Genomic DNA, 24,197 nt, shown 5'->3' with positions numbered 1-24,197 from the left:
GGAAGGACGCCTGTATCTTGGTAGTGACTGGGTGTATTGATACACCATCCAAAGTGTAATTAATAACTTCACCATGCTCAAATGGATATTCAATGTCTGCTCTTGTTTTTTTTTTACCAATAGGTGCCCTTCTTTGCGAGACTGTAACAGACTGTAACACAACAAAATGTGGAAAAAGTCAAGGGGTGTGAATACTTTCTGAAGGCACTGTATATCTCTCTATATTTGGCTCCGGCACCGCGCACCCTTGTGCAATGGAGTGAGTATGTTATGGATGAGTGATGTCATAGTTTGATTAGATGTTGAACAGCACTGGTGGGCATACTTAGCTTCTGTTCTCATCACTGAGATATGCAGAGGAGACTCCACATCCCACATGCCTGCAAGCTCTGAGGTAAATGGAAAGCATCTTACCAATGGAAATTCTGTCAATCTCTCGTAAAAGTGTTGACACCCTCACACAATGTTGCAGTTTTTCAGATCAGGCATAAGGCCTATCGGACAAGAGAACAATGTACTGTATTTGAGGTAACACTTTAATATGTGATTAATCTTGTCAATCAATACCCATTGTTTCACTGAACTTAAAGTGCAATCTGCATTTCAAACAACAACAACAGCCTACACCCCGCCACTGTTTTGGTAAACAGCTGAGAGATGGCCCCTTTATTGTGAAACGTTTTACTGCTATAAGTACAGTATAACAATGAGTATTCATTACCTACACTGTATGTACAATAATTATTATAGTAATAACACTGTAAAATAAAGTGTCACCATCTTTGACAGTTTTTACACTACCGTTCAAAAGTTTGGGGGCACTTAGAAATATCCTTGTTTTTGAAAGAAAAGCAATTTTTTTGTCCATTAAAACAACATCAAATTGATCAGAAATACAGTGTAGACATTGTTAATGTTGTAAATGGCTATTGTAGCTGGAAACAGCTGATTTGTTATGGAATATCTACACAGGCGTACAGAGGCCCATTATCAGCAACCATCAGTCCTGTGTTCCAATGGCACGTTGTGTTTGCTAATCCAAGTTTATCATTTTAAAAGAAGCAATAAAACTGGCCTTCTTGAGACTAGTTGAGTATCTGGAGCATCAGCAATTGTGGGTTCAATTACAGGCTCAAAATGGCCAGAAACAAATAACTTTCTTCTGAAACTCGTCAGTCTATTCTTGTTCTGAGAAATGAAGGCTATTCCATGCGAGAAATTGCCAAGAAACTGAAGATCTCGTACAACGCTGTGTACTACTCCCTTCACAGAACAGCGCATACTGGCTCTAACCAGAATAGAAAGAGGAGTGGGAGGCGCCGGTGCACAACTGAGCAAGAGGACAAATGCATTAGAGTGTCTAGTTTGAGAAACAGACGCCTCACAGGTCCTCAATTGGCAGCTTCATTAAATAGTACCCGCAAAACACCAGTCTCAACGTCATCAGTGAAGAGGCGACTCCGGGATGCTGACCTTCTAGGCAGAGTTGGATTAGCAAACACAACATGCCATTTGAACACAAGACTGATGGTTGCTGATAATGGGCCTCTGTATGCCTATGTAGATATTCCATAAAAACTCAGCCGTTTTCAGCTACAATAGCCATTTACAACATTAACAATGTCAACACTGTATTTCTGATCAATTTGATGTTATTTTAAAGGACAAAGAAATTGCTTTTCTTTCGAAAACAAGGACATTTCTAAGTAACCCCAAACTTTTGAACGGTAGTGTATGTGCTTACTGTCTATGCCTGTGAGTATGTTTGGGGGGTTATGTTTGTTAGTAATTGGAGTGGCCAGTTAGTGTTTAGGGTGTAAAAACAGACCAGACTAATAAGTTCTAATTTATGTCAAATCTCAGGCAGCCCCTTGTCCCTCTGAAGCCAGCCTGACCTCATCGGGTCACCCCCTGGCCCTATGCTCTGCGTGCAATTAAAGCCCCCTGCCCCATCTGAGCAGATTACATCAGTGACTGCTGCTGCATGCACCTACTGCCTAATGGGCCCTGCTAGTGCTGCCTCTGTTCTATCTGCCTTTCTGTTCCATAGCCCCTATTCAGCTCCTCGCAGGGTGCTGCCAGATGTCTGAATGCCATGGCAGGTCTGGCCCAGTGTGGTGCTGAGGTTAGAGATTCCAGAGGTCTTGGCTCATGAGTTGGGTTGGGCCAGGCCATGCCTTTGGGCTGGGCTAAGCCGGGCCGTGTGGAGTATAAAGAGCCTCAGGCGATGGAGCTAGTGCACAGCAAAAGTAGCAGAGGTCCCATAGGTGAAGATTGACCACCTCCAGAGAACCCAGAGATAGACAAACCCAAGCAGCCGCCAACATGAGTCGCAGCCCAGAGAGGATTTCGTCCTACCGACGCCACTTTGAGGACAGCAGCAGCTCATCCTCCTACCAGGTTAGGGTGTCCAGCCCATCCCCGACCCGGAGAGTTAACCGCCACCAGTCAGCCAGCTACTTGCGCAGTGCCGGAGCCAGCAGTATGCAGGCCCAGACCATGGGCAGAAGGACCGTCTCCACCTCACGCAACGCTCGCATGGCTGGGTAAGATGCTCACTCCACACTCTACACCTAGTACAGTTTTCACACAACTAAGCCAAGCTGAGCTGTACTGCGCTGGACTGGTTCCGCATCCACCATAGTTGCTAGGGCTATACCAAAGATATTTATAACTAACCCAAGATAGACCAGAGCATGTCATTTCCAATGGGAGCAAATGAATCATAGTGGGCAGAACAAGCAAGGAGGTGGGCAGAGCCAAGCACGAGCTAGCGAGATCCTATTGGTGCATTCTAGCATTTAATTGCATTTTTCCGTTAGGGAACGCCTACTCTGGGAAGTGCCTGTGTGCAATTCACCCTTGCACTCCTTCTAAACAAAGCAATTTTTAGAAACTTTGTCAAAGGATAAAGTCTACACAACGTAGTCCACTGTTTGGTACAGATTCTAGTTTTGGAAACAGAAAACTGTATTGAGATCAAATGTTTCATCAAGGAGAAAATGTGCAGAATGTCGGCCAAAATCCACCTCACTCAGTCTTCTCCCACCGCTGGCCACTGGGCTTCCTCTCATAACCATGTTTGGTAGTGAGTGGAAACGCCAACCGGATGCTTCACATTTATACATCCAGTGAAATATCTGGCTCATTGTTCTATCTGTGGCTATACTCAAATGTTCAAGCCAGTAAGCCCAGTAAGTGTGAAAAGGGTAGTAGAGGTTATGTAGATACAGTTGATACAATATAAGTGACATCTGAAAGCGATAATGTGAGACTACACACTGCTGATACACCACAAGTATTATATTTGTGAATTTACAGGAAAACTATTTGTGCTACATTACCACCAAAATACAGGCAATTAGTACAGTACAAGATAGATGTATGTTGCTGTCAACAGTGTACAGTATGTACCTCCCCTCCCCTTACTGCTCTTCTGAGGCTATAGGCCAATTTGTCTCCTTACTGGCAGATGACTCAAAGACTTGCCACAATTCTTCCTGACAGACATAACAAATCGAATTCTCTTTCACTCTGTGAAATAGATTTTCCCATCTAATAGCACTATGTGTGAGTGAGGACAGAGACAAGCATGGCTTTCAGAGTTGATAGGCTACCTTTGTTGTAGTCAAGCATTAATAACAACGCCAAGCAAATTAACTTTTAGATAGTGGAACGACAGACCATTGATAATCCTCCACCTCCCACTCTCTTACACAAACCACAGTTTTAGTTCTTTCTTATTGTGCAGCACCAGCCTATTTCTAAATGTATTTTTGATGCAATTCGATGGCATCAATTGACTAAAAAGAATAGAGAAACTTTTACTTGTCAAAAAGTAAGGCCTATGTCAATTTTCCACATAAGGATTAGCCTATAGGCCTAAACTAAATGGCATCTAAATAATTTACAACTCTTTATATTGTGAATTTGAGGTTTTAGGTATCAATAAATAAATAAGTAGGTAGGCCTAAACATTGTAAGGGACTAAATTCAAGACATTTCGAAAACGGCAAAATAGCTCATATCCATGAGAACAAATAGGCCGTACACCATTATATTAAAGTTAATTATTTTAGTTTGTAACAGCTGTAGGGGTATGCTGAGGATGCTGCAGCACCCCCTGAAAGTAAGTAGTACCTGCAAGTAGTACACTGGGCCCTTACTAGTGGACTGATATAGACATCTGTAGAGCAGACCAAAACATGTTTTCATCATCTCTGCTTTGTCAAAAAAAATAAAAGGTTGTTGTATAATTAAGAACAGTATTTTGCAGGATTCAATAGTTGGAATTGTAAGAGTTGTTGCCCTGTCCCTTTCTCTGTGATTGTCATTCTAATGGAATCCAGAAGGAACAAAACCTTGTCCTCAAACATTTACATCAAAAGGTGCAATGTTATGGGCAAAGACACAAAGCATCCACATCAAATAAAATATTTTCTTGATCAAAGAACATGGAAAACAACCACATTTTGTGCAGTATTAATTTACCATCCTTACAAACCACTTAATGTAAATGTACATTACTGTATTGTACATAGGGTGGTCATCTAGGTTTGGTACCTGTAAACTTTCCATCTCCATGAAGAAAAACAATGCACAATACAGTAATTTAGTACATTGAGACATCAAGTGGTTTGTGATTATGTGGCTCAGTTGGTAGAGCATGGTGCTTGCAACGCTAGGGTTGTGGGGTTTGATTCCCACGGGGGACCTGTACAAAAAAGGTATGAAAATGTATCCACTCACTACCGTAAATTGCACTGGATAAGAGCTTCTAGTAAAATGTATGAATAGACCATTTCAGTTTTCACATACAAATAAGTATTTAAAGGAACTGGAACCATATATCAAGCAAGTATTTTTATATTCCACGAGTATCATCAGATTAATTGTTTTGTACGGGTAATTATCAGACTCAAGTTACAAATGCTGTTAAACACTCAAATACAAATACATTTTGTTTAGATTTTTTTCTCAAAAGTAGTGTATGACCGATATAGATGTCTTCAGCGCAGGCAAAAACATTTTTTTGCATCTGACATCAGAGTAGGCACAAATGTGGCACCTGGAAATTAATAGAAGGTTACGTGACAGGCCATCAGTTAACCATGTCGCTGTGATGTGACATGCAAGTGACAATAACCTTTCAAACCTTTAATATTTACGTCATGTCTTGAATAACAAAGTCATGTCAGTTATCTCCAGGTCAAGCGGTGAGTGTTGAACTGACTGTCATTTTAGCGGAAATGCGGGAACCATGGCATGTGTGGGCTATGGCAATGGGGCCCCGGTGGACCTGGACGCATCTGCTGCGGAGAACAAAGAATTCCTCAGCACGCGCAGTGGTGAGCGGCAGGAAATGGTCGTATTGAACGACAGACTTGCTGTTTACATTGAGAAGGTAAGCACCCACCACTATACACTTGCTCACACACAAGGCGCCAAGGCTAGCACACACAAACTTTTGGATTATTGGATAGGTGTGCGCGCACAGACTAATTGCCGCAATATATGGGGATGAACTTGTTGTTTTGTGGCTTTCATATTACAGATAGCCAACTTTCTAGTAAGCTATAGCCTAGACATAGCTGCTCTTCACACATGCAGGCGCAATTGTGTGTGGATTCTGGCCGGATACATTGCATCAGTGCCGCTGCCAATATTCTTTAACATCTGTGCGATATTCTGCCGCCCTTAAAGTAGAAGAACTGATGTTTCTTTGATGGAATTTGTCTGATTAGACTACGCTTGTTTGAGTGTGCCATACAGGGCTGCAGTGGAGAAATGCACCTTCTGGCTGTGGAGACGGAGGCGCGCATTATTCCCACTTATTTGGGCAGCGAGCATATTCAAGTGAGGGTCGCTGGCAAATTTGATGATAATTCATACCCCGCCAATGTCATTCTCTTAAAAGGTTCGGTCCCTGGAGCAGCAGAACAAGTTGTTGGAGATGGAGATTGACGGCATCCAGAACCGGTTCGTGAAGCCGTCGGGCCTGCGCAAACTGTACGAGGAGCAGCTGAGAGATCTGAAGAAGATTGCAGAAAAGATGAGAATCCAGCGGGTGAGACGGAATGGCTTAATCCACACGTCATCACTGTCCCCTTTTTTCTCGTTTACCTCGCAGATGATCATTAGAGCGAAAAAACAGAAATCACACACACACACACACACACACACAGAGGAGGAGATGGAGACATAATTAAAAAGAGAGCGAGAATTAGAATGTGGCCAATATGGTGATTTCTTTCTTTCAATATGGCTGACACAGCCTATAATTTATTATCGGCTTGTTACCTTTATATCCCAATAAAGGTTCATCTGTGTTTTGGTTTACAGGACCAAGCCATAGCCGGTAAAGAGGCCATGGCAGGTCAACTGGTGATGACCAAAGTCAAATACGAGGAGGCAGTTGAGCTGAGGAGGCGGGCCGAGATGGAGATAGAAGCATTCCGTCCGGTGAGAGGCTGTTTAATCACTGTATAGTCTTAGCCAAAATTGCCTGATAAACATTCAAGTGCCATTGACGCCATTGTGTTATTTGGTTTTCAGGATGTGGACAGAGCCACCTCTCAGCGCATCGCCCTGGAGAAACAGCTCGAGCAGTTGGAGGTGGAGATTGAATTCCTTCAGAGGGTGCACAAAGCGGTAGGTCGCGTTATAGCGTGCACTTATTGATTTGCAGCGACCTGTACCAACTCTAGCGAATGGACGAAATGATAAACAGTAAATCAAGGATAGTTGAAATCAGTGTTTAAAAAATGAGGGTTAAATTTACTCTATTGGGAGTTATCTTATCTCTCAAGAGAGTGATATGCTTCCTGTGTTGATAACTGGAGTTCATTGGCATGGAGTACTTTTAATTCCATTAAGAGTAACCAGAGACGGGGAGTTAAATCTATGGAGTTCTCCACAGGTGTGGGAGGGGCCTCATTGTCATATTTCCCAGCATGCACTGTTGCAGGTAGATTTTTAAAAAATGTTTCAATATCTGTATTTTTGCATGTACATTGATTGTTTTTTTTTCAATCTTATGCTACACAAAGATAAGAAACATACATTTTTCTAGACAAAGTAGTTGGATTTATAGCAACTTAGTGAGATAGTTGTTCTAGTTTACATGGTGTAGGTAGTCTTCATGTAATGTGTTTTCTTTCCTATTCTGACAAGCATTTTAAATGCAAATTGTGAGTGATGTAAAAGTGCTGGATATATTCCTGCAAGTTGGCTTCCAACAGAGATTGGATATCACATTGCAAACCACCATAATGTGACACATTAAGAAATATTCAAATAAGAGCACCCTTTAATTCAAATTTAATTCAAATTTCCCACCCTTTACACAAAGGAAGTAAACTGAAAGATAAATGTAATCCGCTGTAGTTGATTGTTAATTCAAAACAACACAAATGTGTAAAATGGCAAGGGAGTTGATTAAAAACAACACTGAAAATAGTAAAATGGCAATTGAAGTTAAATTTAAGCAACTCTGAGAGTTGGATATTTACTCCATTTAGTGTCGTTTTAACTACAAAAATATCAACGTCATGACCAGAGTAGTTTTAACACAAAATGGGGGTGGGACCATATAAACCCCAAAATAGTGTTACATTTGAATGCATAGGAGTTACTGTGTAGGCCTACACCATCTAAACATTTAACTGAACCTTTTTTCTTTCTCAGGAAATTGAAGAGCTTCTGAAAATGATATATGCTGCCCATTCCTCAGCCCAGAGCGCTTATGACCTCCCCGACCTCTCAGGCGCTCTCAAACAAATCCAAGCTCAGTATGACGAAATAGCGGCAAAAAATTTACAGGTAGGCCTATTTATAATTAACTGGAGTGTATACATACAGCAGTAATTAATTTCAAGTTCTGAATGTGTTTCATGGCCCCTATATGTTGTAGGAAATGGATTCCTGGTATAAAAGTAAGTTTGAAGACCTGAACAACAAGACGACAAAACATGTGGATATGGTTCGAAGTGTCAGGGAAGAAGTTGCTGGCGCCAAGAAGGATGTAAGTTAGGCTATTTGAAAAATATATTCCTACATGGTTGTAAAATGTGACACATCAACTATTATTATCGAGGCTATATGTAAATAAGAGTTGTAGCCTATAAGCCTATGTCAATGGATATTTTTCCTCAATCAAAATATGAAGGAAAAATACATTTTTATTGTATTTTTCCTAACCTTTGAAGATCCTAAATAAAGAGCGTGGCCTGGAAGCTCTGAAGACCAAGAATGAGGCTCTGGAGGCACAAATTCGTGAAGCACAGGAAAAGTACAAGAAAGAGCTGGAGGACCTTCAGGTGAGCACGTTAGATCAGGAGGTGGAGTGGTCCAGTTATTAATGAACCTTACCTCAGTCCGGTTTACTACAGAACTCAACCGTTAAATATATCTGAATTGATTGTACACAGTTCAAATCCAAGTAGGCTACAGATGAAAGGTTGGTGTTCAACCTTTCATCTGTAGCCTACTAAGGTGTGAACTCAAGGTGGATCTTTTGACGTCACAGGCAAGGATTGAGGCCCTGAAGGAGGAGCTGAAATCCACCAAGTCGAAAATCGCTCTGCACCTGCGTGAATACCAGGACCTTCTGAACATGAAGATGGCTCTGGAGATTGAGATCACAACTTACAGGTGAGGTAGCACTCAGGTGATGCCAGGTTTAGTGCAATGGATTTAGATAGGATCATACAGAGAGTGTAAATAACCTTTAGATGAGCAAATAGAAATGAGTGTCATATAAAAGCGAATTTGTGGTAATTTCATATTTTCTCGATTCTGATCCATTGATACGGCTTTTCTCTGTTTCCATAGGAAGCTGATTGAGGGCGAGGACTTGCGACTCACAACCATGGTTGGGACCATGTCCATAATGAGTAGCAGCTCAAGCTCCATGAGCGCTGGGATGAGTGTGGGCATGGCTGGAGGCATTGGACCTGGAGGCAGTGGTGGAGGAATAGGTGGAGCTGGAGGCATGGGTGGAGGAATGGGTGCTGGAAGCTTCAGTGGAGGAATGGGTGCTGGAGGGATGGGAGCTGGTGGCATGGGTACAGGAGTAAATGGTGCTGGAGGCAGGGGTGGAGCTGGAGGCATGGGTGGTGGGAATGGTGGAGGAATGGGAGCTGGAGGAACTGGAGCCAAAGGCATGGGTGCTGGAGGCGTGGGTGCTGGGGGTGTGGGTGCTGGAGGCCTAGGAGCTGGAAGCACAGGTGCTGGAGGAATGGGTGGAGGCATGGACGGTGGAGGAATGGGTGCTGGAGGCAATGGTGCTAAAGGCATGGGTGCTGGAGCCATGGGTCCTGGAGGCAATGGTGGAGGAATGGGTGGAGGCATGGGCGGAGGCATTGGAAAAGGTGCAGGTGAATATGGATACGGCGCCTCCATGGAGTACTCCCACGAGGAGCAGGCAGTGGAGATGACAGAGAGGAGGACGGTGCTCATCAGGTAAAAGTAACCTGCACTTAAAAAATAATGAGAGTAATATAGGCTTATCATTGACCTTTGTTAGGAAAGGGAAACGGGTATATCTAGTTTGTTGTATAACTGAATGCATTCAACTGAAATGTGTCTTCCACATTTAACCCAACCCCTCTGAATCAGAGAAGTGCAGGGGGCTGCCTTAATCGACATCCACGTCATCAGCGCCCAGGGAACATAGGGTTAACTGTCTTGCTCAGGGACAGAACATTGTTAGGTCAGAATGTTTAACACAATGACTGGAGGAGAAAAAATAAATCTTCACATCATGTCTTTTGTAAAGACACTTATTCAACCAGGTCATTTTTTGCTTTCCCTTAGAACAGTTAAATCAGAGGACGAGACACTGGAAAGCGACACAACGGAGCAAACCTACATCATCTCTGCGCTGCCGATGACTCGGGACGAGGAATAGGCGTGAATGACCATGTGACCTCCTCTCACCCGCTTAACCCCTCACGCCCCTGGAGCTTTGCACTGACGGCCCATGTCTGGTCTCTGACCTTTGACCAAGACATGAGACCATGAATGACCCTGCAGCCTAGTCAAGCAGTATCCTTCGGCTCTTGTAATGTGCCTTTGAACCACATATTCAGAACCTCTGTGTGCCTTACACAGCTACTCAACAAGCAGCAAATAAAGCTCTCAGCAATCAATTCCCTGGTGTGTCTGCTGTTTCATTCATTACATTATGTCTAGTTTGGTTTAGTTATTAGGCTACATAATGTTTTTGTGCATGATGAAACATAGAAAATGTTATCCTGAAACGCATTTCCATATAAGCTTTCATGACATCTCCCTAAGGCACAATGAAAACCACAATCAATATGGTACCATGGAGAGGAGAGGTTAAATTACACACATTCCATGTTACACAAATTCTCACTCACTCACCCACTCACATTGAATATATGAGGTGGTCCTTGTTCTGCACACAAGGCCTACAGGTTGTATGAGCGTGTGGAGAGGCAGGGTGCAATAGAGCAAAAAGAGGGTGAAGGAGAGGTAATGCGAGGGATGAGTGAAGAAAGAGAGTCACCTGAGGGTCCTTCACCCTGACATCCTCTCGAGGGCCATCATACAGCTTCGGTCTTGCAGCGAAGCGATGGCACACAGGCGTTCCATGTCCCCATTCCATCCATATCCACACCTTTTCCATCTACCACTGATCGGGAGCGATTGGGTCTCGTCAGCACATGCCAAACACAGTTAGCGTCCCATGATGGAGAGGACCAACAGCACAGAGGACATGAGGCAGATCGGAGCAGCTAAAGGTCATGCAACACGAATCCACTCAAATACAACACAACTGAGATTAGAATACCAGTAGTACTACATCAGAATAGTATCATGATTCTAGTCATATATGCGAATGCACCTTCGGTCTTATGTGTTATTGAATTGTATTATCAGTGGATCTGGAAGACCTCACTCACCTACTATTAGTTGTCTTCAAGATAAACTGATAGACCCATTGCTGGTTTTGATATAGGCCTACATTGACAGGGAGTGTTTTGACATTGATATTTGATGTTAAGAGGAAGATTTTTGAGAAGGCGAAAAGATATTGAGCAGATTTCCAGGCCTATGGGTATAGGAGAATATCTATTTAAATATATGGTATTTACCTCACACTGCACCTCTCTGTTTCTGTTTCTCTAAAGGAAAAATATACATTATATAAAAAATATACCAATTATCTGAAGAACAAGGCCTGTGGTAGCTGAGGTCAATTGCTACTCAGCTTTGAGATGTATTTTACAAAACACACATGTATTTTATGACATAATGTGTGAATGTAGTGACTTGTAATCATGAACGAAAAGATTTAGCATTTTTTGATCAATCTGGGGAGGGGAACATTTTATTTTTATTTTTGTAAATACAATTTCAGAGTCAGGGGGTTATGTTACTTAATATGTAGTCAAGCACAAAGAAAAACATGCTGGGTCTACAGTAAAATGCACATGCATTTGTAAAATACGAATGTAGCCTATTTGTAGGCTATAGATCCCAATCCAGCTCAAATCATTTTAATGCAGCAATTATCCGGATGATTCAGGAGCATGCACGAGATAGATGTAGGCATATATCGAATTAATCAATAGCCGCCTATGTCCCTGGGTCATCATTTCCACAAGCTCATCCCACCCGAAACACAGGCGCAATTAATAGCCAGTACACAGGACTCTAACTCTCTTGTTGTTTCTCCGTAGAAGCGCACAGGAGATTATAGTTGAACCTAGAACTGTCAATCCCGCGCTCTAATGAGGAAGAGCCAGACAGACGTTCTCTCGACTCTGATTGGCCTTGATTCATATCATTAGATTACATTTTGTTCGCTACTTAATGTGCATCCAACCTAAATGAGACTCGGGTCTAGGACTACTTGCGAAATAGAAAACCAGCGAAAAATAGCCTTCATCAATATGATGGGATGCAGTGTATTATCAATATAATTAAGAGATAAGTAAGAGCCATAGTCCTGCGAGTGACCTCTGCGTCGAGATGCATTGACGTGGCGCAGGCACAATCGGGAGCTAGCCATTATTCTGTCAAGCACATTCCATCGTCTGCTGAAAATCGAACATATACTGAACAAAAATATAAAGGCAACATGTAACGTGTTGGTCCCATGTTTCATGAGCTGAAATGAAAGATCCCAGACATTTTCCATATGCACAAAAATATTATTTCTCAAAAGTGTTGTGCACAAATACGTTTACATCCCTGTTAGTGAGCATTTCTCCTTTGCCAAGATAATCCATCCACCTGATAGGTGTGGCATATCAAGAAGCTGATTAAACAGCATGATCATTACACAGGTGCACCTTGTGCTGGGAACGATAAAAGGCCACTCTAAAATGTGCAGTTTTGTCACACAAGCACAATGCCACAGATGCCTCTAATTTTGACGGAGTGTGCTTGGCATGCTGACTGCAGGCGTGGGTGCTGGGGGTGTGGGTGCTGGAGACTCCAGATAATTTAATGTTCATTTCTCTACCATAAGCCAACTTCGTTTTAGATAATTTGGCAGTACATCCAACCCGCCTCACAACTGCAGACCACGTGTACCGTGTCATGTGGGAGAGCGGTTTGATGATGTCAATGGCGGTGGGGATATGGTATGGGCAGGCATAAGCTATGGACAAACACAATTGCATTTTATCGATCGCAATTTGAATGCACAGAGATACCGAGGCCCATTGTCGTGCCATTCATCCATCTCCATCACCTCATGTTTCACCATGATAACGCACGGCCCCATGTTGCAAGGATCTGAACACAATTCCTCGAAGCTGAAAATGTCCCAGTTCTTCCATGGCCTGCATACTCACCAGGCATGACACCCATTGAGCATGTTTTGGATGGTCTGGATTGACGTGTTCCAGTTCCCGCCAATATCCAGCAATTTCGCACAGCTTTTGAAGAGGAATGGGACCACATTCCACAGGCCACAATCAACAACCTAATCAACTCTATGCGAAGGAGATGTGTTGCACTGCATGAGGTAAATGGTGGTCACACCAAATACTGACTGGTTTTCTGATCCACGCCCCCTACCTTTTTTATGATTTCTGTGACCAACAGATGCATATCTGTATTCCCATTCATGTGAAATCGATAGATTAGGGCCTAATGAATTTATTTCAATTGACTGATTTCCTTATATGAACTTTAACTCAGTAAAATCTTTGAAATTGTTGCATGTTGCCTTTATAGTTTTGTTCAGTATAAATAGCTTAAAATAAATATTAGTCCACTAACAACCAGTTATTGTGTAGAATGGCAATGAAAAGTAGCTTAAATCTAGTCAATTGAAGTAGCCTATGCATATGCAAAGTTCCTGCACTAACTTTGTCATAGGCCTATAAATCATGCTCTTGGAATAAAGCCCCCTGAATTTGACCGATTTAGAGAAATGTCTGAAAAATAGAAAAATAAAAGCACAAACACTATGTCGCTAAAGTAGACTAAAATTAGGCCTTGTTAAATCCCTTATATTGACACATGCATGTTCAACTAAAAAATTATATTCTATGTAGGCCTAGGCTAAGTAAATGATTACTGTGATTTTGTGAAATGCATTTAATAGAGAAAGGTAGGCTATATTGTCGTTTATCAAAATGTAGCCTAGTTGTTGCTTGAGCAAGGAAGATAGTCCTCATTGTGAATGGAGAAATAAAGATCTCCCTTATATTTTTGTAAATACTAATTTTCCTCCCCAAATTATGCCTTAACAATAGACTTGATGGATTTTCTACTGAATAATTAATTTAGGCTATAAGCTTGACAAAACACAACATAAAAACTGTTGTTAATAGTCCTGTATGATAAATTAAGAAATGAATATCAGTCAAATCAGTCAAATGTAGGCCTATGTAAACTAAACTAACAATTAGGCCTATGAGAATACAATGATAAAATCTAATATCTGTAGGCTACTGAAACGCACGTTCCTTGTTGATTTACAATTCCAAGAACATATTATATTATTTTGACCTCCTCTGTACCTTCATTGAGAGCCTTTACATGGAAACATACTTTTTCCTAATATAATTTGTGGTGTTATTTTTTCAATTAGCAGACAGCAGCAAGTGAGTGTAACTTTTTTTTTTATTAATGTGCTTTAGTCCTACCTTTGATAAGCAGCCAATGTCTAATTCTAATTATTTACATATAGTGCATACCAGAAGCAAGAGGGCTAAGACACACGTGACACATCATGCATACAGCGAAAAACGTGCATGCGCAACATAGGCTATAGGCTATTCCACACACAACATTCCAAAATTCCATAATATTTCATAATTATAGCCTAAACATAAAGCTCTGAGTGTGCTCGAAGGACAAAAGTTTGACTTCTTTGAAACCTGTGAATTTCTGTCACTTTATGCATATGTTTTAAGTGCCTTAATCCCAATTAGGGGCGGCTGACACGCCACGCTATTCATCTCGAGCCCTCCCTGAATACATTTGCCTAGGAATGAACTTCACAAATAGAGTTCGCGCTAAATGTGCTCGACAGCAGAGAAAATCGAATAGAGTGACAGTTTCATTCTGAGGCGGTCGAGTGAGAAAAGGTATGAATTTATAAGGTACACCGAAACAAATTTTCAATTCAAACAACTTTACACCCATTATCCCGGTCTCCTCAACCGAGACAAGTGAGTTAAAGTCAGGAGATTTGGTTCAAAAGCCGGCGCAAACTTTGTTGAAGACTTTGAATACTGAAATGGAGCGGCCCTCCTCTAAAAAGGAGCGTTTAAAAATGAGAGCACGCATGAACAGCGTCGAATCAGTTGGCACTTATTTCGCCACTCTTTAATGCGATTTTGAATATTAGTCTGGGTTAAAATCCCAATCATGTCATCTGGTGGGACTCCCATACAAGCATAATTAGGCCTACTATTCAAAAGAGTCAGTATGTCCCACCCGCATCCCCTGTCTGCAAAGCAGCTGGTCCACCCCTTGTGCAGCATGCATTTTCCCAGTTTTAGATGGCAAAGCGCATTAAATAAAGCCTGTGGAATTTCCTAAAAGTGAAACACATAATGATGGTAATATTATCATTAAAAGGGATAGACACCATGTCTGAGGTGTGAAATTACAAAAGTAAAATACGTTGCTCTTTGGGTCTCATTCTTTAAAGCATGCTCTTTATGAAAATGCACTTGTTCCCCTAGTAGACCTGGCTATTGTCCATGCTAGAGATGTCATGCCCAGAGAGAGAGCGAGAGAGCGAGAGAGCGAGAGAGCGAGAGAGCGAGAGAGCGAGAGAGCGAGAGAGCGAGAGAGTGAGAGAGAGGGAGAGAGAATTAACAAAAAAACAGAGCAAACTAGAATGATAAACTCCCTTATCTACTGGGTGAAATACCACAGTGTGCCATCACAGCAGCAAGATTTGTGACCTGTTGCCACAAGAAAAGGGCAACCAGTGAAGAACAAACTCCATTTTAAATACAACCTATATTTATGTTTATTTATTTTCCCATTTGTACTTTAACTATTTGCACATTGTTACAACACTGTATATAGACATAATATGACATTTGAAATGTCTTTATTCTTTTGGAATTTCTGAGTGTAATGTTTACTTTTAATTTGTATTGTTTATTTCACTTTTGTTTACTATCTACTTCACTTGCTTTGGCAATGATAACATACGTTTCCCATGCCAATAAAGCCCTTAAATTGAATTGAATTGAATTGAGAGAGAGAGAGAGAGAGAGAGAGAGAGAGAGAGAGAGAGAGAGAGAGAGAGAGAGAGAAAAGAGAGAGCGAGAGAGAGCGTGAGAGAGAGAAACAACAACAATATATAACCAAATTTAGTTTCTTTAAAAAAAATAAGGATAAAGACAGCTCAATATGTATGCTTAGATATGAAGAAAAATTAAGCATAATGATTATGGCTCTAGACTGTAGGAAAAATGTGTTTCAGGTGTTTGAAAAATGCAAAATTCTCCACTTTATGGACGATGCCTAGCCCCCTTCGAACCACCCCCCAGCCATCCTCACATACTTTAATTGTGCCCCCTCAGATTTGTGTGGTGCATGACACCCCAGGTCCATGCTACACAAAAAATGAAGGGGGGAAAAGTATCAGAATGCCACCATATTTCACGAAATGTCACTATGTCAGTTTGGCAAACATGGAGCCAATAATGTGACACTGATGATGGTTGAATATGAAACTTTGTCTCGTCTTTGCACTTTTTGCCCACTTTCCCACTTTATCACATTGAAAATGATATAGTAAAAGCAATAAGCATAAAATAGACAATCTGAATAAAGGTTAAATAACAAAATATAAGAATCATTGTGTGTAAAATGCAATGCTACCCCTTCTACCCAACACATGATTATACATGGGAAAAAAATTACCTACCAGGCTAAGTTTAAATGGAACAATGATTTGGTCATTTGAAAAGGCCTGAGCAAAGTTTATGGTCTACTTATTTTTCCTGGGAGCCCGGTGGGACTGAAATGGTATTGTAACCGGTCCAGAAGAAGAGTGTTGAACCCTTGGCACTCTCGGGTAGTTAAGGAGCTTGAATTGAGTTCCCTGGTGGGGCATTGGTCCCCCATAACCGCGCTGCTTTACACACTGGTTGTTCCTCTACATTCATGGCTCATTAAGGGCCAACCTGTTAAATCAAAACCCCACATTACGATGGGATTGTAAAATTGAAGTGCTGGCACTCTAATCTGGAGGACCCGGGCAAAGCGAAATAGGCCAACTCCTATAAAAACGTCTCCCTCCGCTCAGGTCCAACTCTTCAATGGTCGTTATTTAAAATCATTAAAGAGATGCGAAGTTCGTTAAGAGAGTGTAAGGCTTTGTGGAATATTGTGATTGACTCCGCAATATTGTTCTCGAATAAAGCTGCGACCATGTAATTAATGTGTCTTTTAAAAAGAGGAGGACAATACCGCCGGTCAAGCTATTTAATTTCATTTAATTTTCCATCCCATTTGTTTCGAACACTGCTTTCACTTCTGACACCGAGCCTTTGACTGTTCACCGTGCTTCAGTGCGCGCATTGGAATGGGTTTCACCCTTACTTTTCGAGGGTTAGCAAACAGAAAGGAAATGTCTCCCGTTCCCCCTCTGAGAATAATTAATTTAACTTTGAGAACTTCGACTTTGAGCCACAGGATGGGAATGAGAATCGGGCCGACTGGTGTGAGAGATTTGGAGGCCGGACCCGTTATTCCCGGGTGGATGGGAACCAGTCACAAATGGCAACATTAATAAATAACCCTCCGCACAGCCGGCCTTTGCATACGCCTATTGATGAAATTGTTCGCGTGTCGTTCACGCTCTTTGACTCGTGAAGCTGGGAGAAGAGAAGCCTTACAGAATGGAGCAGTGGGATACCTTTACGTGGCTAGAGAGAACCCCATCTCTCCCCCTCAATTATGGCGCAGTGTCATCCCAGAGTCGCCAGGGCAGAGGTTAGCAGGACATGTTCATGGCCTGAATTTATCGCCCCACAGGTTCTTGTTCCCACTATCTCGCCCTCTGTTGAGACTTCAACGCCAGATGATCAATGGATCAATCGCAGTTTTAAAACCTGTGGTGAAAAAGCGACTGGAGGTTTCTTTCAAGTAGGCCTAATAATGATAGGCCTATGCATTTTTTTCCATCGTCTATGGAATTTAGGCTGTACAGAATACTGAGTAGGCCTATACTCAGCCTAGTATACTAGTATTTCATAATATAGGCAGGCCTATTGTAGCTTATAAGTAGAACTAGTGAAGTTTTCCCACCTAAAACACTGAAAGTTAATTCAGAGGATTTGAGCATCCAATAGCCAGTAATCTAATACAAATAGTAGCCTAAGAAAAACACATCATAAATAAATGTTTTATTGACTAATGTATTGATTCGTATTTGAGTGTATCAATAAAAAGAAAACAAAATGGAAGTTTATAACAAGCATAGAAATTATGATATAATAATGTAAAATATAAAATATGCTCTTAAAATAGCAGGGCTCACTTGAAAAAGAGATGCCAATCTCAACGTCACTTCCCCTGCTTAAATAAAGGATTAATAAAAAAAACTCAAAACATCTTAAAATAAGATTTTTTTTGAAATAAATAATTAGATGAAATTTAAATGATCAAACTCAAAACTGTGGCGTTTTCATTCAGCTGTGGCAACTTAAAGTCAAAGTTATGAAGGTCTGTGTTGTGCCATGTCACAGCTGAATGAAAACGTCTGGAGTGAATTCATGACAAGAAAACCACAAGTGTGAAATAATAAGATGGTGGTTATTTTGAAAGCTGTTGCTATTTTTCTGGTGGTTCTGGTACCTGCCTGATCTCAACCCGGCACACGCCGGGAGTCAATAGAAGTTAACAAGTCTTCCAAACATTCCTGCTCCTTTTTGTTAAACTAGGGACACACAATGCAGCCAAACGGAGATAATAAAGTGCTTTGAAGTATATAAACCCAAAATAACGCAGCCAAGTAGATTTAAAGTAGTGACTGATTTCCAAAAACTGGTTTGTAAAGGAACAATAAAAAGGGTAGAATTTATGGAGAAATTATACAGTGGATTTGTCAGTTAAAATATCGGAGCTGTCTGGGATACAAAGCCACATGCTGAGGATTAATGGTAGCTCCAGACCTTTGATTCTGCACTCTTTTTTCTCTGCCCTTGACAAATTGGATTTTGGGGATGGGAAGGTCGCCTGGCCCATTGTCTCCTGGCCGTTTTTGGAGCAATTCATTATATGTGAGGGTGAGGGAAAGTCTCCATGTGACCATCTCGGCCCGTTTTCTCCCCACAGCTGCCGAAAGAGCCAAACTCTCTCACACCGCGCGCATACTGCTCGCCCTTGCGCGTTAATGTGTCGAGGGTACCTTGCTGCTCCATTAGAAAAGCCGGATCACATACGCCACCGCATCACTTTGCGGGCGGAGATTGGCCTGTCCTCATCTCTGTGACTACTTCTTGTCTCAATCAGTCACTGCGTGGTCTTCATGGTTCTCAAACCACTGCACGCAGAGCCAGCCATGCAAGCAACGCGGGCATCCACTATCAGTGTGTTTGCAGACTGCAGCATCCCGACCGGCCTGCGGATAGGACCGGTGCCGGGCATCTTCAAACTAGGGAAATACGTGACTGATCGCAAAGAGGTCGTAACCAAGAAAAAGGTAAGCACCGTTTTTATTATCGCATGAAATATGATTTATTCCTAATTAGTTCTATCTGCAAAAAATTCATTTTTTACAATTCTGCTTTTTTGTAGGATGATTTTTGCAGGCTTCAGAATTGAATTACAAACTATCGGAATAAAAAAGTGTCTACAGCCCATACATACTGTGGCATTGTTTTAATGATTTTCCTATTTGAATGACAAATCATTTGATTATTATTATCATTATTACTTTTAGGCCTATATTAATACTCATATTATTATTTATGTACAAGATTGATAAGAATAATGGAACTTTAGGGAATCATTCAACTAATGAAAGATAAAACTAAAAAATGAATTTCGAAAACATTATTTTCTTTCTATAGGACCTATATTTAATTATCAGGGCAGGTAAAGGGGACACAGTGATCTTTTTTTACATTTTGAACCAGACCTGTCAAAGTTCATTGGGCCTTCGGTTATTAATTGGTTCGTGCTGTCAGGTTGGTAATAATTGAGTTATATTAGTGGGACGACTTGTCACTCTGTGCCTTTACTTAACCGCCCTAATAGGGCGACCTGGGGTGTTGTGTGAGATTTCATTTCCTGCCCGCTTTAAATTTCTAGTAGGCTAGATGAACCATTTAATTTTTATGCAATCCGGCCATGGAAAGATGCTAAGACATAGACCACAGCCTCGAGCTATAAAATAAGAACATGGATAAGAAATGCTAAAATATAGCTTATAGAAATGTATAGAACATCTAAAATAACATTCCTGCAACACATATCATTATTAATACAATATGGAACTACCAGAAATGGATGCTATTTCTATTTTAATTGAATGTTTATTCATTTATTTAACATAATTTTTATACAGGCTAATTGTTTATTGGTGAGTTTATGGTCTTAAACAAACCAATAGATAAGTACCCTACATTATAACTGCATTATAAATATAGGCATAGGCCTACACACTGTTGTCGACGTTTGTGATTGATGCGACTAAATGCATCGCCCTGGGCTTCATGTGATGCATCAGGTGCAATCTCCGTGTCAAATGTCACGCTTCAATCTTTAATTTGCTTGAACAGTTTAGAAACCATTTGACACCTCTCAAATTCGTTTCCCATATCAACTCAATTATGTGTCATTCTCCCTGGTAAATTATCACCGCTGGTTAACATAGCAGATAAAGACGCATTAAACGCTTTGGCACACATCAAGGTAGACTATAGCCTATCAGATAGCCATTGGGCATAATAGCAATACTATTTTCAAACAATTAATTCAATGTTTAATAAACCAATATTTCTAAAACTAAAGCCTTGAATATGTATTTGTGCTAAGCCTATACGAAAATAAACACTAAGCTTTTTTTTGCTGCAATTGCAGTCAAGCGTGACGTTGCAATGTCAAATATGCAGCTCTGTTCATGATATATTCATAAACTATTATAAACTGCGGCTGCTGGCCTTTTAGTGATCTATGAATGTATCGAATGTTAGGCCTTGTTAGCGTCATTTCTAGCGTTGAACCATCCATGTTGTGGATCTAGATTCGGCTGCTGAGGGAAATTCGTGGATGAATCAGGTTGCCCTGTGCCAGACTGGATTGGGTGTATCCGGCGGCCAGAAACAGTCAAGAACAGAACTTGGAGGCTGTCTCAGATCTACCTGGTGGGCAGGTCAGTACTGTGCTTTATTTAAAAATGCATAAAGCTCAAGTCATTTGATTATTTTATTTTTTACTCAAGCTGAAACAGTTAGTTGCATGTATCTAACGTTGCCCATTTACGTTAGATTTTCTATCGTGTGCTGACGGAGATCCCAGCAGGCGAGGAGCTGAGTGTGTGGTACTCCAACACTCTGGCCCAGTGGTACGACATCCCTACCACTGCCACTCCAACACACGACGAGAAAGGTAAGAAAACTGTAGAATGACCCTTTAAAATAACCATACAAAACGATGAGAAAAGCAGCTCAATCTGTAGCTCAATTGGTAGAGCATGGCGCTTGTAACGCCAGGGTAGTGGGTTCGATCCCCGGGACCACCCATACGTAAAAATGTATGCACACATGACTGTAAATCGCTTTGGATAAAATCGTCTGCTAAATGGCATATTATTATTATGATGGATATTTGTTTGCCGGTGGTTCAACAGCTTATGCGCGATCGAAATTCACATGTATCATTATGTGGTATTGTCCAAACAAAAGTTTTAATAGAAATGGATTAGGCTACAGTATAGCCCTGCTGATGCTGCTTACTGGCATTGACATTTTGTGTGTTCCATCATTGCACAGTTAAGTGACTGTCCAAACCTTGGCCGTCCAGCTATTATATAATCAATTTATGTGGAAAGGTTGTAGGCCTATATTTTCACGGTTGACAAATGTGCATCCCCAGAGCATACATTTCGATTTGATGGTTTTATTTACATTAAAAAGTTAAATGGTCTTGTTAACTAAATAGGCTTGACAGAATTTCATGTTAAACAATTCAATAATAAAATCGAATTGTTTTTCATCATTTTAAATGAAAATGTGTAAAACAGACAGCAATAGGCCCAAACACCACCTAATAGGCTTAGTTGTGCTAGTGTAATAAACAGAAAATAACAATAATAATAATAATAATAATAATAATAATAATAACTTTTCCCCAAAACAATTCTCTGGATATTCAAACAGTGGCGTCGATGCCATAGGTTTATAGGCGTATCGAATTATAGCCTAATCATAAAATCACCAGCGAAATAATCCGGTTTTAATCAGATTACACATACCGCCAACTCAGGAAAATTCGATAACTGTGTTTAGATTAAATTATAATGCCTAGACACTCTTATAAATAAAGGTTCTGGATAGAACGAAAAGGGGTTCTATGCTTGCTGCATATATGGCATCCTTTAAGGTTCTATACAGAAACGAAATGTTCGGTTCAGTGAAGAAGAACCCCTGGGGTTCTGATCAAAGAACCCTGCAAAGGGTTTCTATATAGAACCTTTAGGGGTGCCATATATGAAGCAAGCAATAGAACATTTACATTACATTTTAGTCATTTAGCAGACGCTCTTATCCAGAGTGACTTACAGGACAATTAGGGGGTTAAGTGCCTTGCTTAAGGGCACATCGACAGATTTTTCACCTAGTCGGCTCGGGGATTAGAACCAGCGACCTTTTCGGTTACTGGCACAACGCTCGTACCCACTAAGCTACCTGCCACCTGCCGCCCATATTTGGTTCTATCTAGAACCGTTTTTTCTAAGAGTGTGTGTAATTACTCTGTCTGAGAAAAATAGGGCATGGGAAATGGAGGGCCTGACAACAATTTTCAAGATATAGCCTACCAAAATTACTATTCGACTGTTACACTAATTACAGTGACAGGCACATGGAATAAATCCGCAATTTAAAAGCAGGAATAGGCGTGTTTTAACAATCATCAAAGCAGACGATAGTAATTCATAGGGGACAGAGGTTAACAAATGTCATCGCCTCATTAATATTAATGTATTCAAAAGCAAATAATTTCAAAAAGGTGCTTTACGGTAAAATTAGCTGGCTACATAAGGTATTGTTGCCTAATGAATGCTAACTTTTATGTGGGATGTATATTGCCTGATTTGTGGCGAAGCACTTTCTGCTGCTCTCCAGCCAATACAGCGTGCGCTCCTTGACATACGTGTCCTATTTTTGGCGTTAACAGATGGGCTAGCCTTATTGTCTATGGCGATTTGCGATTTCAAGCAACAGCTGCTGTCATTTCCACGGGAAAGAGCACAGAGAAAGTCCCCCTATTCAACGTATTGGTTTCGGAGCGACAGATTGGACGGGGCGTTTGCTCTTTTGATGGGGATGATAAACAACAGCCCTATAAGGATTACAAAATCATTACATCTATATAATTGACCTCCTATTGTTCAACTTGTGTCATTGCTCACGTTTGATGAGGTGGATAGGGTTAATATACTCTGTCGCCTATTCAAAACCTGAATCCCATTGGAAATGAGTCGATTCATCTCAAGGGATTTATCCAAAACATTTAAATGGTATATGGAAAAGATTTGCATGTAGCACAAAATAACCGTACAGTTTGAGGTTACTCTAATGACACTGGGAGCATCTACAGATGGAACATCAGTCATAAAGCACCAGATAATAGGCTTCTACACTCACAAAGCAATAGATAGAAATGTGTGTAGGAACACCAAATGTTCAGGTTTGAAAGCGCTTTATTGACAGAAGTGGGGAGATTCGGGAATATGGAGACCCATCGATATTAACCTCATGTCTCTGTGCTTCTCTACAGGTGAAGAACGTTACATTTGCTGGTACTGCTGGAGAATATTTAAATATCCTAACACACTCAAGGCCCCGTCCATTTCCACTGCGCTCTGAGCAACGGGCGGGTCTTTGTGAACGCGAGCAGGCCAGGGGCTCGGACAGCTTCAGCAGGTCACCCAAATCCGGGGACATTCCCAACACCTCGGCCTCGCCCAGGAACGGCCACAACACCTCCATCTCAGACTCTGTCAGATCGGACCGTGTCTTCCTCACCCTTCCTCAACAAAACGGTTCAAAGAAACCCAGCTCTGAGGAGCAGGACAGAGCACTTGACATGAGCGTTACCTCAGCCAGAAACCACGGACATCTCATGGGCCTTGGCGCAACGTCTTCAATGTTGAGCAACATGGTTCAACCCAGGTGTGCGCTCTGCATTCAGGCCCATGGGCCAATCCAAGGTCCCCGTGGCTGACGTCTACAGAGAGGAAAGTAATGGGAAGCATAATGACCAGCTTTCACACTCCGTGACATAATCGACGCGAGCCCTGAATAACTCTACCGCCCATCCCTCCCAATCTCCCTATCGTGCACCAACGCTTCATAGGGTTTCCTTAATACCTAATTTCGAGGACATCGCTTTTACACGTAAGCAGATGCACTCTGACTGTCCCCCCTCCCTACTCTCAGATGTCCTCTGGATTCCATTTGAGGGTTTTCTCTGCCACTCAGTTCGATGCGTCAACATTTGTTCAATCT

At 41.3% G+C, this 24,197-nt stretch overlaps 1 protein-coding gene and 1 pseudogene across 1 annotated transcript; both read left to right on the top strand.

Annotated features, from left to right (window-relative positions):
* The first annotated feature begins 2,230 nt into the window (after window positions 1-2,230).
* Window positions 2,231-9,896, top strand: LOC121585887 (glial fibrillary acidic protein-like). The gene is made up of 11 exons (XM_045217017.1): window positions 2,231-2,546; window positions 5,245-5,404; window positions 5,918-6,067; window positions 6,343-6,462; window positions 6,556-6,651; window positions 7,687-7,821; window positions 7,913-8,023; window positions 8,208-8,318; window positions 8,528-8,652; window positions 8,833-9,462; window positions 9,822-9,896. The coding sequence occupies exons 1-11, from the start codon at window positions 2,326-2,328 to the stop codon at window positions 9,823-9,825; spliced, it is 1,863 nt and encodes a 620-aa protein (XP_045072952.1). The 5' UTR covers window positions 2,231-2,325; the 3' UTR covers window positions 9,826-9,896.
* Window positions 9,897-18,877: 8,981 nt separating this feature from the next.
* LOC123485882 lies at window positions 18,878-23,930 on the top strand (annotated as a pseudogene).
* The last annotated feature ends 267 nt before the right edge of the window (window positions 23,931-24,197 follow it).

Source organism: Coregonus clupeaformis, unplaced genomic scaffold (assembly GCF_020615455.1).
Source record: "Coregonus clupeaformis isolate EN_2021a unplaced genomic scaffold, ASM2061545v1 scaf0890, whole genome shotgun sequence".
Lineage (NCBI taxonomy): Eukaryota > Metazoa > Chordata > Actinopteri > Salmoniformes > Salmonidae > Coregonus > Coregonus clupeaformis.
This window is presented reverse-complemented; position numbering and strand designations above follow the sequence as displayed.

What these genes read in the sequence shown, in the direction of transcription:
- LOC121585887 (XM_045217017.1), top strand. Translation starts at nt 2,326, where the DNA reads ATGAGTCGCAGCCCAGAGAGGATTTCGTCCTACCGACGCCACTTTGAG. An exon ending in AAAAGATGAGAATCCAGCGG is followed by an intron (nt 6,068 to 6,342) that starts GTGAGACGGAAT and finishes TTTGGTTTACAG; the next exon opens with GACCAAGCCATAGCCGGTAA. An exon ending in AAGAGCTGGAGGACCTTCAG is followed by an intron (nt 8,319 to 8,527) that starts GTGAGCACGTTA and finishes TTGACGTCACAG; the next exon opens with GCAAGGATTGAGGCCCTGAA.